General features: G+C 46.9%; 7 protein-coding genes and 1 non-coding gene across 8 annotated transcripts; 5 read left to right on the forward strand and 3 right to left on the reverse strand.

The window, feature by feature from the left end:
- Window positions 1-1,868: 1,868 nt before the first annotated feature.
- Window positions 1,869-2,390, forward strand: FOMMEDRAFT_62001 (uncharacterized protein; the record flags this gene model as incomplete). Its single annotated transcript, XM_007265890.1, has 1 exon — window positions 1,869-2,390. A coding segment is annotated over one exon (522 nt), but the record flags the coding sequence as incomplete, so codon positions are not given.
- Window positions 2,391-3,296: 906 nt separating this feature from the next.
- On the forward strand, window positions 3,297-4,247 carry FOMMEDRAFT_140336 (uncharacterized protein; the record flags this gene model as incomplete). The annotated part of the gene is made up of 5 exons (XM_007265891.1): window positions 3,297-3,381; window positions 3,449-3,525; window positions 3,581-3,619; window positions 3,675-3,770; window positions 3,834-4,247. The coding sequence occupies 5 exons, from the start codon at window positions 3,297-3,299 to the stop codon at window positions 4,245-4,247; spliced, it is 711 nt and encodes a 236-aa protein (XP_007265953.1).
- Window positions 4,248-4,300: 53 nt separating this feature from the next.
- On the reverse strand, window positions 4,301-7,719 carry FOMMEDRAFT_167557 (uncharacterized protein; the record flags this gene model as incomplete). The annotated part of the gene is made up of 4 exons (XM_007265892.1): window positions 4,301-7,123; window positions 7,172-7,403; window positions 7,464-7,626; window positions 7,692-7,719. The coding sequence occupies 4 exons, from the start codon at window positions 7,717-7,719 to the stop codon at window positions 4,424-4,426; spliced, it is 3,123 nt and encodes a 1,040-aa protein (XP_007265954.1). The 3' UTR covers window positions 4,301-4,423.
- Window positions 7,720-7,897: 178 nt separating this feature from the next.
- Window positions 7,898-11,370, reverse strand: FOMMEDRAFT_140337 (glutathione transporter). The gene is made up of 7 exons (XM_007265893.1): window positions 10,663-11,370; window positions 10,466-10,608; window positions 9,765-10,411; window positions 9,637-9,706; window positions 9,368-9,583; window positions 8,454-9,304; window positions 7,898-8,387 (listed from the first exon to the last, which is right to left on the reverse strand). The coding sequence occupies exons 1-7, from the start codon at window positions 10,986-10,988 to the stop codon at window positions 8,172-8,174; spliced, it is 2,469 nt and encodes an 822-aa protein (XP_007265955.1). The 5' UTR covers window positions 10,989-11,370; the 3' UTR covers window positions 7,898-8,171.
- Window positions 11,371-11,705: 335 nt separating this feature from the next.
- On the forward strand, window positions 11,706-13,541 carry FOMMEDRAFT_167559 (uncharacterized protein; the record flags this gene model as incomplete). Its single annotated transcript, XM_007265894.1, has 4 exons — window positions 11,706-11,798; window positions 11,863-12,365; window positions 12,427-12,622; window positions 12,677-13,541. The coding sequence occupies 4 exons, from the start codon at window positions 11,706-11,708 to the stop codon at window positions 13,382-13,384; spliced, it is 1,500 nt and encodes a 499-aa protein (XP_007265956.1). The 3' UTR covers window positions 13,385-13,541.
- A 192-nt stretch (window positions 13,542-13,733) lies between these two features.
- FOMMEDRAFT_167560 (ribosomal protein S14) lies at window positions 13,734-14,431 on the forward strand. The gene is made up of 4 exons (XM_007265895.1): window positions 13,734-13,757; window positions 13,819-13,899; window positions 13,987-14,086; window positions 14,144-14,431. The coding sequence occupies exons 2-4, from the start codon at window positions 13,838-13,840 to the stop codon at window positions 14,150-14,152; spliced, it is 171 nt and encodes a 56-aa protein (XP_007265957.1). The 5' UTR covers window positions 13,734-13,757; window positions 13,819-13,837; the 3' UTR covers window positions 14,153-14,431.
- A 318-nt stretch (window positions 14,432-14,749) lies between these two features.
- On the forward strand, window positions 14,750-14,846 carry FOMMEDRAFT_t27. Its single transcript has one exon. It is a non-coding gene; the product is annotated as a tRNA-Lys (tRNA).
- A 186-nt stretch (window positions 14,847-15,032) lies between these two features.
- Window positions 15,033-17,339, reverse strand: FOMMEDRAFT_167561 (voltage-gated potassium channel; the record flags this gene model as incomplete). Its single annotated transcript, XM_007265896.1, has 7 exons — window positions 15,033-15,910; window positions 15,963-16,056; window positions 16,117-16,518; window positions 16,571-16,769; window positions 16,824-16,912; window positions 16,984-17,179; window positions 17,236-17,339. The coding sequence occupies 7 exons, from the start codon at window positions 17,337-17,339 to the stop codon at window positions 15,033-15,035; spliced, it is 1,962 nt and encodes a 653-aa protein (XP_007265958.1).
- Between the last annotated feature and the right edge of the window lie 107 nt (window positions 17,340-17,446).

Below are 17,446 nucleotides of genomic sequence, written 5' to 3' on the forward strand. Positions count from 1 at the left end.
GATAATTCACAGTAAATTAGGTATATTTATTAAGTACCAATGTATGTGACTATAATAAACTGTTTTCCAAGCTTATATGTTAAGTTTTGAAGGAATGAAAATTCAAATATTAAGAAAACATGAAAAACAGTGTATTTTCACTATAACTCAGTCAAATCTTGCTCAAATTTAATAATTAAAGTGTCTATTTGAAGAATATTTAAAAAACATGAATTTATGTCAAATAATCACTGAATTCTGTACAGAATTGAGTGAGAAATAGTTATTTTTTTGTTTTGTTTACTTTTGTGACAAAAAATGATGAATCATCAAGTGTGACAATACTTATGAAAAAGGCAGTAACGACTCAGCTTCAAAGCTCAGAACTTCGTATCTCTCACAGAGCACTCATTGCTCCCCTATACCACGAGCCATATAACCCTAAACTTGTTTTCGCTGACCTTTTCGATACATCTAGGGTGAGAAGGCTTCCTCAAGATAGGGGTCGAGCTGGACGCTGGTACGTTATACTCGGCTCGTAGCATCTAGCGCTGGCCATAGCGAAATGACTTTCCGCGCTTCTATCTGCTTATGCTGCGGGATATCTACAACTCCTGAACGACTTAGCCGCTGTATAAAACTCTTAGCTCATGCTTTACGAGTCGAACACCTGGCTATCCGCAATCCAACGACTGATCACAGCAAAGGCTCAATTCTCTTCCGTCTTTTGTGTCTGTCCTACACATAAATGTAAGTAACTCTATTGGCCATCATCATAATGGTTCTAAGTTAGAAAGGAGTCATCTATGCTTGACGACGAACGTGCAGATTCGCCTTCTCCGACCTTGATTGAAGAGTATGCAAAGGATCCAGAGGTCAATATTGACTGGGCCGGGATCAGTGTCCTATATTCTTGTGACGACCGCGACCCGTCCACGTTACCGCCTCCATGCGAGAAATTCAACGAGAGCAGATGCCTAACGGAGTCTACTTGTCCACATCCTCACGTGTGCAGTACCTGCCTTCGTGCAGGCCATTCTGCATCTTACTGTGCCAGTGAGACTAAGCAGAACTCTCCTGGTCATAGCAGAAGAGAGCCAACGTGGGTTGAAGGCGTCTCATACTCACCTTGTGCACAGGCCTCCCTTGATGCAGAGCCGCTTCCTCGACCTCCACCCGAAAGTGACCTTCCACCTGATCTTGTACGACTTGTCAATAACCGTCCAGATCTCTTCAAGATTGTAACTCCTATAAACGTCGATATTTTTGAAGCCTTGCTTGTCAACCATCCAAATCGGGCTTTCGTCTCATCTGTTATACATGGGCTTTGCGAAGGTTTCTGGCCTTGTGCCGACATTCCGCGTGTCTTGCCGGACGAGTCAAAACGGCAGAGAGCTTACCGTGGCCCGAAACAGACTTTCTTAAAGAAACACGTTGAGGAAGAGGTTAATTCTCACAGGTTCTCCCGTTCGTTTGGGAGGAAGCTTCTGCCAGGAATGGCATGTATGCCGGTACATGTCGCACAGACTCAGAATGGGAAGAAGTTCCGGCTGATATACGACCACAGCGCGGGAGAGCATTCACTCAACTCGCTCATTCCTGTGGTTGAACGAGGTGCTCAAGTTGACCGAATTGATGCCTTAGTGTCCGCTCTACGCAACCGTCAATTAGACTTGACGAAAATCACGCTTTTCAAATCTGATGTATCACATGCGTTCCGCATCCTCCCCATGTCACCATACTGGCAAGCGATGCAAGCGGTAAAAATAAACGGGAGGTACTACATCGACAGGTGCAATTCCTTTGGCAACGCAGCGTCACAGCGTCTCTTCTGCGCGTTTTATTCGCTCGTTTTATGGATTGCCGAAAACGTTTGGCATTTGACAGACATCTTTTCCTATGTCGACGACAACTTCTCCTGGGAGCTCGATAACGAGAGTCGGATGGTGTACTACCAAAAGTACCGCAAGCGACTTCCTGAGAAACAAGCCCGTCTACTCAAGATTTGGGACTGTCTTGGTATCCCTCATGCCCGAGGGAAACAGGAGTTTAACCCGGTTCTGACTATCATCGGGTATCAAGTGAACCTTAGGCGGATGCGCGTCACCGTATCTGATGAGCGTCTCGAACGCATCGTTAAAACTTTATTTGAATTCTCTAATGGGTTGATGGTGACGACTTCTTTGCATGACTGCCGAAAGCTCGCTGGTCTCGTCAACTGGGCGTTGGAAGTCAATCCTTTACTTCGCCCTGCGTTAACGGCGTTACACAGAGAAATGGCAAAAGCTGACCAGTCCGATGGCGATGCGCAAGTGACCATCACAAAACGTGTTGCTTCGGACCTACACTGGCTCGCGAAGTTATTTCGAAGATCGAAGGGTATCCACCTAACAAGGATGTGTTTCTGGGATGTAGGTAACTCCTTGCAGTCAGTCTTTCTCCATGCTTCCACCGAAGGCTTTGGAATGTGGTTTCCATCAACAAGACGAGCCTTTTATTATAAATTTGCGTTTCCGATTCCGGCACAAGATTTCTTCATCTCAGCTATCCATAGTTTTGCCGTAGTATGCGCCATACACGAGGCAAGGAAGACATGGAATAGCCTGGACGGCAGACCCGGAAGGTTGGCTCTCTATACTGGCGATAAATCGACCGTTGACATGTTCGAACATCTCCGTTCACGGGATGAAATACACCATATCCTCTTACTCGCGATGAGAATGTTTGTGAAGAGTGACATGGATTACTCGGTTTCTCTGGCGGAGGATGATGAAAACTTCAGGATTGCTGTTCGCCTCGCGTGCGACTCTAAAGAGAGTTTGGACGTTGACTATCCTGATATCCGGGTCAGGGAGTTCCAAGTACCCCCTGATCTCGCCAAACGCGCTCAATGGAGTATTTCTCCGAAACGCTCTCGGCCTAGGATCGTATTTTCACATCCTGCGTCTACAGACGACAACTCGCCTGCATCTACAGGTGAGCAAAGTGAGCACAGTGAACGATGTGACTCTCCCGACTCTAAAGAATCCCAGCAGGAGCCCGAAAACATTGGCCAGTCGAAACGTGGTTTCTTATACATTGCACACGCAAGTGAAATGATGAAATCTCTTACTTGTAATTTCAGACAACCTCTTGTCGGCGTTTGAATGTTAAAGATATGGTAGTAATACTTACTGACAACTGTATCTACGATGAGTAAAATACATTCTTAAAGAGAAAGTACGAATCAGTGATACTTATGTCTGATTTTGGTAATACGCCGATCAGGGAGAAAAAGGCATGTGTCATTCTTTGTCTGTTACTGCAGAATTCGGGACATGCCTCTCAACGTTCCCGGTCTACTTGCTCCATTTCAGTTGTTATTTCGTCCATACCTCGTACTCCCTTCAGTAGTAATAAAAGGTATAATGACTTCCCAAAGAATTCTTGTGTTGTGTCATTCAGAGCTGAGCTCAAGTCTGAAGTTAAGACCTACGATGTCTCGACTTTTGCGCCCTTCACCGAGCCGGATATCGTGGAGCAGTAATTGACAAGGACAATTGTCTGGTAAGTACACCTTTCTTTTGGAGATAGGGTCACTCTGAGCCTCCACCGTTATCAGACTTTACCGTACGAAGATAAGCTCGTACCAGAACTCAATGTCAGTGCCAAGACACCCAATTGTTCGTATTGTTCAAACATATACGGGTTTCTAGGTCGCTTGGGAGGAATGCAAAAACGTGTTCGGAGCAGAGAACATACTCATCGTCAGTAATTCCGCCGGAACCTACCTAGACCCTGGAGGGATTGAGGTAAGATATTTGATGAGGAAGACCTTCGTTTCAATTGTTTGGAGTCACTCATGAGATTACTAGGCGGAGTCTGTTTCCTTTCATTTGGGCGTTCCCGTCTTACGCCACAACACGCTGAAGCCGGGATATGCCTGTATCAGTGCCATCCGTGCTTACTTCGCCTCACTCCCAACTCCAGTACCAGATAATGCCCTGGTCATAGTTGGCGACCGAATCTTCACCGATGTCGTCCTTGCAAACCGCATTCGACCTTACAATCTAATCGGCAAGCGAGCACCTTCAGCTACGTTCGAAAAGACGGAACTCAACAAACCCGACAATGGACCTAATGGGCCTTTGTCCGTCTTCGTGGAAAATGTATGGAGAAAGGATTCGACGGCAATGCGCTTTTTGGAAAAGAAAGTCGTAGATTTAGTTCAACGATGGAACCGAGTGGAGGAGAATGAGGTTCATAAGAGTTTATTTGTTCGAAACTGAATTTCATGTTTCATGTTTCATGTCGCTATGCGGGGAGACTACAATACATCGAGTAAAGCAAATAACAATTCATATCAAAAGCTGGACATCCAATGCGAGAACAACAACAAACACGATTGCAGGTATGTGTGACCAATAAGAAAATGCTTGATTATAAAAAACATGATAAAGTCCGTTTAAACTACGCAGCCTTTCAATATATCTTCGAAATTTGCAGCCACAGCGCTCACAGCTTGTGTAATTGCGGAAGGGCCAGAAGTAAGTGCTTGACTATCGCTCCCTTGAGCGAAGGCAAAGCTTGAGTTGAAGTCAATGCCTGAAGCGAAAGCAGGATCTTCTGAGATCCAGCTCTGAGTCGCTGCTGTGTCGGGTTCTCCGTTATTGGTTCTTGCATCCTGCGTGACCTGATACTGATCGAACATAGACTGCAAAAAATCCCAAGCTTCAGAAAAGTCTTCTTGTCCTAAGCCATTGTCGAGCGCTTCAACCGCGGCAGTAACAGGTCCCTCTTCTCCAGTCATGTAAAAAAGAGCATCATCATGAACTCCGAACGCTTCCGACATGCCCTCATTTGAGCTGACGAGGCTCGGACTGAAGACAAGATCACTTGCAATGGTATCAGAATTCCGCATCTCGACCTGATGTTCGTGCGAAGGGTGTTCCGAGTTATCAATGTCGAAAGCGATCACCGAAGGCGATTCGACTTCCGATAAATCAGAAGGAATGTCAAAGCAGGGCAAGTCACTACCTTCCATAGGCAGGAGAGAGGGGCTGGACGGTAGTGGAGGAGATGACGGTGGTAGATCCAGAAAGGACCAATCGTGTATTTTATTCGGATTCGCAATAGTCGAATCGGAGGACATCGAAGGCGCTTGAAGAGAGTTGTCGTCCAAAATGTCATCACTGCTCGCGACGGGAAGCGAACTCGGAGGATCAGTACCTTCCCCTTGGGAAATAGAGACAGGTTCTGAGCTTCCAGGTGTTAATAGATCCTGACGACTCGTTAGGACCTCTGAATTTGCAGGACGTCTCTTCGTTGGTGTCGGAGAAGGAGGAGGTTCTTCTCCTGTGAATAAGTCACCGTGTCTTGAAACGGATGCTGGGTCCCTCGCAGTAAGAGGCGAAGGAGTAAACAGAGAGGATTGATGAGCGGAACCGCTTGGAAACAAGTTGGTTTGCCTGGCCGGAGTCGAGTATATTGTTTTACGGGTAGAGGTTGGTCGACATGGGGAGGTCTGGATGGCTTGAAATAACGTCGAAACTGCGGATTTACCAACAGGAGATGAATATGCGAATATAGGACGTTTTTCCGGGGTCCGTTTTGGGGAAGTACATAGGTTCGCTGAAGCTGAATGCCCTTCCTGTGTGTTCCGTGGAGGCGTCGTAGGAGCGTCGGGCGCCTTAGTTGTGCTAGGCACCCGTTTAACAGAGGACCTACCTCCAAGTCGCCCCAACCCTTTTGCTTTGCTCTGTTTCTTTGCCTTTTTCCTATCCTCGACCGACGATTCTGGTCTATGTGGAGGAGATGGTGGCGGCACCCCCTTCGCCCAGTCAGGGACAATGTATGGCCCTTTTCGGATAGGAGCAGTTGGGACGACTTTCGCTGATGAGCGGAAGACGAACGGTTGCTCTTTGGGTCCAGAAGATGAAGCGGAGGGAGCAGCGGATAAAGCCGATCGAGGAGGATGCTCACCCCACATACTTCCGTCCGACATTACACGTAGCCCTCCCCAACCCGTGTTAACGCGAATACCGTTGAGATTGTCAACTGCTGGCGAACTCTTTGAAGTGCTCGGCGACCTTCGCCTGGTTTGCGAACTCTGATCCTCAGACAAAGCATTGCTTAATTTCCTTTTCCGAGGGCGCTCGCCCTCCTGCTGTGCCGTGGCCATTGCCGTATTAGTGATGAGCGGGGTTGGCTGTTCGAGGTTCTCCGCAGTTGATAGCTGAGCTTCTGACGTCCTTGCATTGAACCGAGCCCCACCCAATGGCGACGTATTAATGGGACATTTGGTCTTCTCATTCTTCAAAGCCTCTTGAGCGGGGTTCGGCTTTTGATTTTCCTTGTCAACAGACTTATTTTGCGCACTCGGAGGCATCATCGAATGTGAACTGGTAGCTTCAACAGCCATAGGAGATCGCGATGGCAACATAGGTTGTTGGCTCGTGCTGGATGTGCATTCCGGTTCGGCATTACTTTCTGCCTGCTGTTGTTGGGATTCCAAAAGTGCAAGGTAGATGCGAAGGAAAGACACCAGTTCGGGATTAGGCTGTCCGTTTCCCTGAATAGTGGAATTTCCTGCTGAACCGGGGGCTCCAGAAGACACAGCTGATAAAGCCGCCAACATTACGGCGGCCTCAGACATATCCGGAGTCCCATTTGAGGTGCATGGTTGAACAAAGGGTGCTGGACGTCCGACATCCGGACAGGTCGATGTTTGGGAGCTAGTGGGCTCTGCAGTACCGCCGTTATTCGCTCCTTCGCAAGTCACACTATTTTGCATGTCCGACAACTCAGACAAATCGCCTTTTCCTAATGAGCTCTCTGTCATTTGCTCCTTACTTCGCTCCGATTCCCTCACATACTTCCGTTTTGGTGGACCAATATACGGAGTCGGAAGTTGATGCGCACGTGTCGCATGGGCTGGATTGGGCTTTCGCAGTTCTTTAGGTCTGGTGGCTTGCTGCTCGCACTGGTTGGGCTGGGTATAGGAGGCGAAGATGCGCTCGTCCAAGGAAGGGAGAGACAGTGGATTCGATGTTAAATAAGGTTGTTCACTCAGCGAGCGTTTTAGCGCAGATTTGCCCTTTGGTCCGCTCGAGGCAATTTGAGACTGCTCATTCACTCCGTGACCATGAATGACAGATGGGGTCACCTGGACAGAGATTAGCTTTCGTACAGAATAATCAAGCACAGCTCATACCTGTCTCAGAGACATAACGACTTCAAGAGCATCCTCTGTTTGGCCGCAAGCAACGAATGTACCATTTACCATAGTAGTGTCTGGCATGTAGGGAGATAGAATTCCAGAAAGTAGGCCCATTCCTACTGCTACTCCTCCGGCTTGACGAAGCCGACTATTCGAAGCAACGTCTTCCAGTGGATCAAGGACGTAGACTGAGAAGTCCTTCGTTGCGTCTGGTCTGAGTTCAGGGCTATGTGAGAAAACACCGTGTCAAATCCGAGTGGCTAATGGTGATACAAATATAAATTACCTCGACCGACATATCGCCAATGCACAAGTTTTGATTGAAGCACGGCCATGTTTAGGTGGAGAGATGGGAGACGATGTACTATGAGTGGGTACGAAAGCGATCCCATGAGGCGCTTTCGCGAGTATGTACTGTGGTGAGGTGTTGACGGTGTATAGAACTCGCACTGGACCGTACAACCAAAGAGTAAGTCACTAAAAGAGTCTTTAGCGCGGACATTGAACTACTTACGGGAGACGTCTGAACCTGGGGTGCCCATACGAGCCGATGATGAGAGGATGTGGTAGAAGACAAGGTGTTATGTTGTTTGGACACGCAGAGACGTGCCAATAATCACCTCGCGTGCACGTGAGATTATTGTGTTCCCATCCCGTGAGCGCGACGCGTCCTGTTTTGTACGTCATATGCTTCTGCAGCGTTTGGTACATTGAATACGCGGCATTTATAAATTGACTCTCAGTTGCCATGATCTCTAATCTACATAGTACATTGAATAGTATTTTTAAGCAAAATCGTCGGCTCGCACAAGCCTAGTAAATATCTACCCTAGGAAATTCGAAGACGATAAATACAGGCCAACCATGTCAGGCTAGCAAAATAGTTGTGAAGGAAGGAACTTGCGATCGTGAATGAAGGTGCATCTGAAACGTGCCAATGATATAACTTTGCAAAAGGTGTATCGTCATAAAATAATCGTTCAACTCGTAATGCTCATGACCAGGTCGTTGGCCCAAACGTCTGTCCCTCTTGCAGCGTGATGTACGGCGTGCCGTTGTAGTCATCGGTGTTGGTCCATACGGTGTTTCCCCACCAATTCAGTTCGATACCACCTTTCGGAAATTGTAGAGCGAAGAAAATAATAATAAGCGCTATGGCTACACCAGAGTCGAGAGCCGCGGATAGAATGTAGTTGAAGCGCAACCACCACTAAAAAGAATAAACCAGTTGAGCACATTTGCAAACTAGGGTCATGAAAAAGTGAGCAAGACTTACTCGGAAATGACAACGACGCATGAAATACTGAAAGAATGCCCCGAACATGAACCAGGACGAAAAGTTAATTCCAGTCGCTGGTGGCATCACCCCAAGAGAGGACAACATGACGGGTATGTTCACATAACGCCAGAATGAGAGCGGGTAACGCTTTGCGAAGTAGTAGAATGGTATCGGGAGGAGAGCGCCGATGAGGAAGAAGTAAACGAGAGGATAATAGAGGCCTCCCGGACTAAACAAGCGAGCCGGTCCAATTCCGCCCCAGATGATCGCTGCAGAAGCGAAAGTCGAAGTACTCGGACAAGTGAACATGTGTTTTTGGTTTTCCGTGCACATGTCAGGGATATTTGCAAACATCCACTGCTGGACAAATACGACGACAACCACACATTCTGTTGTTGCTATGACTTGTGCCAAGAACATGAGACGTGGAGGTACCTTCATATAGTGCCCGAGCTTCAAATCCGAGACAAAATTAAGCGCCTGGTGCATAGTCATAAACGAGAAGGTCTTGAAGATCATCATTGCGATCGGACGACCAGGAAGGACATAGCCAACAATGAGCTCAGCCAGCACCTGCAATGCCACCGTCTGGTTCGTTATTGCACGAATGATTCCAGCGGGTACGATAAAGGTTATGGCGAGAAGAAGTGCTACGATGAGACCCCAGACAGGGAGTTTCGTATCCCATACACGAACTGCAGCGATTGCCAAGCCAAATGCGACAAGTCCAAGGAGGGCATACCACGTATGCGGGACTTCCGGATAAATTGCCATAAGGCGACTGTGAACATCACGATTGTCTTTCAACGATTTACGAACTTGAGTTGCAATATCGCGCCGATACCACACTGCGCGAAATTGAAGAGGACGTTAGTTAAAAATCCCTTGAACAAAAGCTTGCAAGCACTGACGATAAGTGTGGACAACGACGGATGTGAACGATGCGAATGTCACCCCGTAAGATAAGATGAACGTGACTGGCATGAATAACGGCGAATAGGCCTTGTACAGATCCAGATTGAAGGTCCCATCCTGAATCACAGCGCTGGCATCATATTGCATGCCAGTATTGTCGAATGTCGTCGCCGCAGACATTGGAAGGTACTTGGCATAGAACGCGTTCTTATCTGAATGTCATGGTAAATATATTTTGATCGCTGACAGAAGAGAAACAGCGTACAGTAGATGATAGGTGCTATTATCCACGCTACAATAACAAACGCCACGATAGTGTTGACCTGAGCCCACCACTGCATAGCGGAACAGTCAGTCGAACTCGTAAAATACGGAAAAGCAAACAAAACGAACTGGAATGACAAGCGGACTTCCAATGTACGAGATCATACTCCAATCGAAGGTCAGGAAGCCCATTCCCAATCCTGACTGGTATCCAAACAATTGGTTGATGACCACATTGTTTGGAGCAATCCAGCACACCCAGTTGAAGACCGAGAGCGCAGTAAAGATGTATCCGGGGAACCAATACCAGATGAAGCTACCTATCATCGCATACAAAAAGAATCGTTGGCGACTCATATGCCTTCCTTCTCGCTTTCCGTAGCTACCGTGCAGAGTGTTGAAAAGAGCGCAATTTACTAAAACGCCTGGATAGATCATCGCTGATGGCCAGACCAAGAACTGGCGGACGATTCCTGCGAATGCGAACCCGAGAATCTGAGACGAGAAGCAAAGCACAAGCTGGTATCCCGGTCCCCAATTCTGGTGAAAATGAATTCGCTGTGTCGCAACGACATCGGTCGCATACGCGCCACTTGCTACAACGTTGGCCATGACGGTGATAAGCGTATGTTCCTTGATATTGAAGGGGCCTGGATTTAGTGTCCAAGTGTATCCGAACGTAGTAAATCGGGTTGTAGGGAGGGCCCGCTCCAGAAATTTTCCACAGGGAAGTGCTATAAGCTGCGCGACGATGCCAGACACATAAACAGACGGGTCTATGGCGTTTCATCAGTTAGTTTATAGTAACAAATATTGGAATGAACACAAACATCGCATGGAGAAGAACTGGTTGACGGCAGAAATGATCAACGTGATCAGTATACCAAGAAACCACATGCGAAACGTATTGACGGGCATATTTGGATCGTCCGTATTCGAGACTGCTGCTCGGACTTCTGCGTACGGGGACTCACTATAGTTGATCAAAGTTTAACGTACGCCTGTATTTGAATGGGATCAGACTTACTCCTCATACTCAACCGCCTCAGCCGACTGAAAATGTAATCCCGAACTAACTTGAGACTCAGTATCATAGTCAGATAGTCCTTCTTTTGATCTTCGAGGTATGTCGAAACTGCCTGAGAACTTCGGCGGTGGGCTCTGAGGTTCCTCGTCAAAGATGAAACTACTCGTCTCGAAAGATGCTGTATCCGACCCGGAGAAGTCCCAGTTGGGGTCGTTCAAATGTAGTAGTGCAACAGCAACATCCTCGGGAACGTCTGCATGTGAGCGTCCGTGTCTTTGTCGTAGGGCAGGCACATTGTAAGGAGGAACTTCCTCTTTACTTTCCATGTTCAAAGATGTCGTGGTGAGCCCGGAAGAAACACGGGAAGGTAGAGGGTAGCAAACGAAGGGGCGGTCCAGGTAGAACCAGACAGCGCTCCTTTACATGTTGTGCGGGAGTCAGCTGAAATGAATATACGGAAGATAATATGGAATCATGGAGGTTCGCTGGGCGGTGAAATGGAGCACTTCGGTGCTACTCTAAACATGATAAGACAAAAGACAATAAGACATGAGATCGCCAACAAGATCGACTAGACCGGATCAAGGACATCAACAAAAGGCAATCACGGGACTAAAATGCACCTCGTAGTGTTGTACTTCCAGGTCATGCCTTGCGCGTTTCACAGACCTGATTCAAACCAAGAAGAGTGCGCCAAGTTGCGAGCCCAACATTTGTTCGACTGTAGAACCTGGAGAATAGTCTGCATGCTCGTTGATACGAGACATGGAATAACAAAAGACAAGAGCAAAGCTAACTTGATGCGGTGGAAGGGTACGACCAGCGAACAGATATTAAATTTTGTGCCTCATGCACTCGGCTTCGAATGCATGTTATTGTTACCGCCAAAATGGGCAAGGCAGGCATCGCCACTGATCGACATATCCTTTTCTGGTTCACCTAGTTACCGCAGGTCATCAACGTTCCCTAAAGGCAACACACTTGGCCGGACATCTAGCCCGCAGTTTCGTGCCTGAATACCAAGCTAATGAATAGATTTCTACATGGGCCCGAAAGGACTACTTGATATTCCTCCAGACATTCTGCTTGCAATCGTTTGTTCATTAGATGTGAGGGATGTTTTGTCGCTGGAGCAGGTATGTGAACAATACCTAGTTTTCTTCCCAACGGATATGCACGGCGTTAAGATAACTGTTATAGACGTGCAAGAAGCTACAAGAACTAGCTACGGCACGTCATTTATGGATCAGCCTGTTCCAGCGTCTCGACCTAGCTTGCGCTCCCGACCTCCCGCCTCATGTAGACGTCTCCGAATTGTCCAGTTCTGAACTGAGAACTCTAGTCGTCAACGCTGTCCGCGTTTATCATCAGACACTGTCGGGAGCGGCACGCTACTATCTCAAGGCAAGCGTTGTCCCTAACAACCCACAAGGCACGTTCGGAAGTCTTAGATCGAGACTAGGCACTTCAAGTGCTACACTCGCACCTGGAGGACGCTACCTTTTTTTGATGTGGTCTGAAGACGTCATTCAAATATATGACCTGGAATGCAACAGCTCCTGTGTCTGGACTTACCGGCCTAACAATATCATGGCCCTGAAATCTCGTCTTGACTTCATAAATTTGAATTATGCCTTCGAAGTCTACCAAGACCGTACAATCACGGTATTAACGGGCAATTACGAGCGTGAAAATACGCAAACGTGGGTACAGTGAGGCTCAAGTAATTTAAATCCAATATAAAAGCTGAATGTAACACTGCAGTTGGTTGGAGGTACACCGATTAATCCCGTCGGTTCATAGACCAGGAACTTTCGAGTCGGAGCGTGTTTACGTTCATAAGACTGCACCATTCTTTGCTCTTGCTCCCCTCGTATGGGCAGATTATGCGGTGACCCAGCATGGAACCACTTTCACGGTAATAAATTGGAGGCAACGCTGGTCAACAGAAATACAATGTGTGCGTACCGTCTTTTAGTATACGCAATATGATATAACAGTGTTCGTTGAACAGAGTAGCCCTGGAGCCGGCTTTCAGTGCTCATTGCTGCAAAACACGATGTTCTTTTGCGAGATGGTTTTAACATCCACAGGTCAAATATGTACTTTGACTGCATTTCAACTTGAGCAAATCGACTCCGTTCGGAACGCCGCAAAGAATCCTGCGGAAATCCACATTGACCAACTGGACACTTGTTCACTCAAATTTCAAGTACCCATCGGCATTGTCTTGCGTCCAAATGTGACGGATCTCCCTTGGACTGGTCGCCGAAAGCGTGTCTTAATATCCCTCGTTACGATGCAAAGGGAGCTGCCAGCGGATTTGTCGAAGCTTCTTGCATACGAATTTTCATATGAACCCGATGCCTACAGCACCGCGCGTTTGAGATCAATTTCTCACACCACTAAAGCAGTCCCAAACGCTTTGTACATTGTAACTGGGCCATCGCAAACCAGATCTGGCCTACTAGTCTACTCGATACCGCAGTCACAGCTTACTGCTCAATGTTATGGGCCAGTAGAAGAAGAGAAGATAGTGATGAAGGTTGGGGTAGATAAAGATGGTGAGCTATTTCTCGCGGACCTGCCGCCTGAAATTTTGGATTACTACAAAGGCGTTGCACGACCTAGTAGCGTCGGAGTGTCGATGGAACACTACAGTGGCGCTTTGGTGTTTTTCTCAGAGCAATCCAAGTCTGTTGATATATGGTACCCAGCATAATCATGGGTGATATTGTATCAACTTTGACAGCGGGTTTGACATTGTCCGCTCACTTATTTATGTTTGTTGGTCTTCCTATATTTGTTTGAGCAGGTAGTGGAATAAGATCCATGAAAAGCATTTTTGTATTACATATATGTCACGAATCTTGTCGGGTAGAGGATTCATTGTAGCGCTTGACTCTTCGTGCATGTAATATCTAAGGAAGGATTAATATTTATGCATACATGTTAGTAAAGTCGTCGCGGCGATTCGTAACTGTACAGCACCAGTCACATGACATAGCCTTAGCGAACTCGCCACACTCGCAAGTAAGACTCCGAATCGAATATCGACTTCGTCGCTGCTGCCGCCGCTCTTGCAACGTAGCTCAGTAAGTAAAGTCTTTCATCCAGTCAATGCTCTCCTCTGACTCTGTAACTTTTATTTTAAAGGAACAAGAAAAATCACAAAATGACACACGACGCTGTCTGGTTCTCTCGTCCACGCAAGTTTGGCAAGGGTAGCCGTCAATGGTAAGTTACTTCTAGTTTCCCTATGTTTTCACCAGGGAGGGGGATACGTGCTTGCCGGAGAGATACTAATTTCTTCGCACATTGTAGCCGCCTTTGCGCTCATCAAGCCGGTCTTATCCGTAAATACGGTCTCGATCTCTGCCGCCAATGCTTCCGCGAGAAGTCGTCTGCCATCGGTTTCGTTAAGGTACGATTATTCTTTCTGTATTATTCGTTCGCAGTGCGATTTATTCTCTTCCATTAGAACCGGTGATTGTTTCGAGCTTTTAACGCATCTCGTAGCTTTTCTGCTTCTTCATAGTCGTCCACCTCACTTCATACTTTACTACCTCAATTGTATGCAGAGACATGCGCAATTTATGATTCCTGGTCTCAAATCCAAGCTAGTATCGCATGAGCGACATGTGAAATGTGTTTCTTTACTTCCCTCCGTTGGTTCCTTTTGGCCCTTGAACAAAGAACGTATCCGGCGTAAGTCGAGCTTGAAATGAGAAAGCCAGGGTGTTGGGTTCCCGAAAGTATCTATTATTCCATGCGACGGTTCCATGTATTCAATAATTACGAAGTAATCCAATATCATCAACATACTATCGGACGGAAGAAACCTCATGATTCAACTGTTGACAGAAATTTAGATAAGTCATGTAGCAACAAGAGAAGTGCCTCCACTTGAGAGGTCGATCTTACCGCCCAGGAACAAGAGCCACAATGCACCTGCACGCAATGTCCCATGGAAGGGCAGCATGGAATATCACTGTAAATACTGCACTGTACATTAATGTAATTTAAGTAATACACCATTTATTTCTGCTTTCGGATTGAGTAAATACAGAGGTTAATATGCTTCGTTGCCCGCCTAGCTCAATCGGATAGAGCGTCAGACTCTTACTTGGAGAGTCCTAAAAGGTGGAATCTGAAGGCTGCGAGTTCGACCCTCGCGGTGGGCTATTGGAAATACGCTTTATTCTGTTTTTTCCGTCTTCATGACTTTTTGTAGATAGTTTCTCTATTCCATGCAAATGCAATATATAACTCACCACTGTCAGCAGTGTCACGCAACCACCATGGAGCACACTCATATGAAATGATTGGTACAAAATCCTCAATAATACGTGAGAGTTTGACATAGTATGCTATCCAGTTTCATTCCCTCTCCAAAACCGTCTCTCAAACAAAAACTGTTCTTCATCCTTTAACCGCAAGAGTCGGCTTCCTGCAGCGAGCAAACCAGCGAATGTCTCACGATAGCGTGCGATCTCCTCTAGCGTCTCTCGGTCATCCAGATCAATGGAAAACGGGAGAAGATCCGACTCTTCTTCATAGTACTTCTGCATCATTGTATTTAATCTTCCCTTCCCCTTGCCTTCCTTGAGTGCAGATTTTGACGACCCATCACCACCAGCTTCGTCTGCTCCTCCAGAAGCATCCCAGTCTGAGTGCATTTGGTCCGCCAAAGTCCTGATGTTACGGAGTTGAACAATGCGATCTGCCTTGAGTAGCATACGTGCATCGCTCCCTTCGTCCAAATGTCCCATTAATAGCCTACGTGCGTGCTTCTCGAGCTCGATGGCCAATTCCAAGACGTATTCTGTCAATATGCGGTCCTCATCGTGCTTACGTTCCACTTCACGTTCTCCAGCATCCTCTTCAGCAGCCTTATCAAGATCCTCATCCCTCTTCTCGGATTCATGCTTTGAAAACCAAGAATCAATCCGATCATGTCCAGCTACGATGTAATCTGCATGCGTCTTCTTATGCCTCCATGCATTATCGTTCTTCTGAATCCTATCGCCCACGTCCTTTGGCAACCCTTTCTCTTCATCGACGACATTCGCAGTTTTCTCGGTCGCTCCTAGTGCACGGTCTTCAGTGCCGCCAGTCCTGACGCCCGCCTTCGCCTCGTTCCGTTGGAGAAGGTCGACGGAGAATTTCTGAAATACGTTCTGTATGGTTTGCACTGCAAAGGAAGCCATGACTGGCACTGCGACGACGGAGTATACCACAAATACGACTAAAACATATTGTTAGTAGTCCGCTTAGTTGATTTCGTAAATTGAACGAACCTCTGCTCGCAGGAAGTGTCGGCGTAAAATCACCATAGCCAATTGTTAAGAAAAAGACGTAACAGAAATATAATCCTTGCCCGTATGTCCAACCCTGATTTGCATCAGAAACCGTCAATACAAACAGTGTAAAAATAAACAGTTTACTGCCCACCTCAATTTGCGAAAAGATTATGGCGCCTACGAGCCAGAAAGCGAGAAACCCAGTAATGTTAGCTGCAAGGTCTTGTACAGTCCTCCATCTATCCGCTTCATTATATAACTTATTCAAAAATTCCATCTCCCGTTCAAGACTTGGTTCCTTCTCAAGTTTATTCTCTTCTTCCTGTCGCCGCTTCTCGAACTCACGTCGTCTTTCCGCATGGCGAGCAGCAAGACGTCCGTGGAAGAAGCGAACAAGAAGGTCAACGAGACACGCGAGCTGCACGATACCAACAAGGGCGAATGGGAATAGCACGATCTGCGTTGATGTCTTCGTTGGATAGAAGTCGCCGAAGCCTACTGTCAGGAACGTAACGACCGAGAAGTAAATCCCTTGAAGGTAGGTCCAATGTTCCTACAACCATTTGTTCATACCATATTAATTTCACGCAAGACTGAGTGCTTACTACTCTCGACATAACCAACGCAAGCAAACCAATGGTTGTTACGAAAAGCGTATTTTGGAGCATAAAGTGCCTCCCGGCGATGCGTAAGCTCATTTGGGTCTCTAGTGGTACTCGCTGCTCCCTCTTTCCACGTATGTGTAAATAATAATGTGAGAGAAGCAGTACAACAATGCCCGTCACAATCAGCAACGACATTACTCTGCAGAACAAAATTAATACACGCAGCAGAGAAATTTAATATAACAATACATACGCGCACCAGAACCCCTCTCCGTAACCTACGTCGGGCGTGTTTCGGGACAGGATTCCATAGGCGAGGACGTTCCCCAAGGCAATTCCAAACTATGGTTGTATATAATATTAGCATTGTTTAAAAGTAAAACATTCTGAGAAAGGAGGTAGCCACTACATACCTTCACTACCCAACATATTAAGCTCACCCGCGTGGTATATCTCCAACGACCCTCGCGCACGGAGAATCGAAGGATGAGGAGTGCATTAGCGAGGACGTTAAATGCAAGCCCAACAGCACTTAATACAATATTAGCTCGTGGATCAGGTAACTTTGTACTATCGCCGTATGCCTCGTGCTGGAAGAACCAAGGTTCACTAAGAACGCAGAAGGTTTTAGTGCTAAATTAGGGCAGATCCGCAAAGCTTCTTACGTCAGTGACGGAATATCCATTAAAGTACTCATTGGTGCCGCAACCGCGGCGAACAATGGCGCGAAGATAGGCAAGGACTTTAGGTCATCCTGCGAGGGTATCATGGTGGTAATGACTAAACGGTGGGCTCAAGAGGACAGCACGGTTGGCAATTAAACCCCTAAATTGCAAACCCCGCACAAAGTCTCACCCGCGTCATAATATTCTAAAT

The sequence above is a fragment of the Fomitiporia mediterranea genome (assembly GCF_000271605.1).
Source record: "Fomitiporia mediterranea MF3/22 unplaced genomic scaffold FOMMEscaffold_5, whole genome shotgun sequence".
NCBI classification, from domain to species: domain Eukaryota; kingdom Fungi; phylum Basidiomycota; class Agaricomycetes; order Hymenochaetales; family Hymenochaetaceae; genus Fomitiporia; species Fomitiporia mediterranea.